The sequence below is a fragment of the Camelina sativa genome, unplaced genomic scaffold (genome assembly GCF_000633955.1).
Source record: "Camelina sativa cultivar DH55 unplaced genomic scaffold, Cs unpScaffold19414, whole genome shotgun sequence".
NCBI classification, from domain to species: Eukaryota; Viridiplantae; Streptophyta; class Magnoliopsida; order Brassicales; family Brassicaceae; genus Camelina; species Camelina sativa.
Window position 1 is genome coordinate 1 of NW_010940417.1, and position 285 is coordinate 285.

General features: G+C 43.5%; 1 protein-coding gene across 1 annotated transcript; it reads left to right on the plus strand.

Moving 5' to 3' along the window:
- Positions 1 to 6: 6 nt before the first annotated feature.
- LOC109132083 (protein CROWDED NUCLEI 3-like) lies at positions 7 to 281 on the plus strand (the record flags this gene model as incomplete). Its single annotated transcript, XM_019243204.1, has 1 exon — positions 7 to 281. A coding segment is annotated over exon 1 (270 nt), but the record flags the coding sequence as incomplete, so codon positions are not given.
- Positions 282 to 285: the final 4 nt, after the last annotated feature.

Consider the following 285-nt stretch of genomic DNA (forward strand, 5'->3'; position numbering starts at 1 on the left):
AAATTTAACAGATGGAGATTGGGAAGCTCCTTGATGATCAGAAGGCTGTTCTAGATTCCAGAAGGCAGGAGTTTGAAATGGAGCTTGAACAGATGAGGAGATCCCTTGATGAAGAACTTGAGGGAAAGAAAGCTGAAATTGAGCAGCTGCAAGTTGATATCAGCCAGAAGGAAGAGAAGTTGGCGAAGAGAGAGGCAGCTTTGGAGAAAATGGAGGAGAGAGTGAAGGTGAAAGACAAGGATCTTGAAGCAAGGCTGAGAGCTGTGAAGGAAAATGAAAAATCTA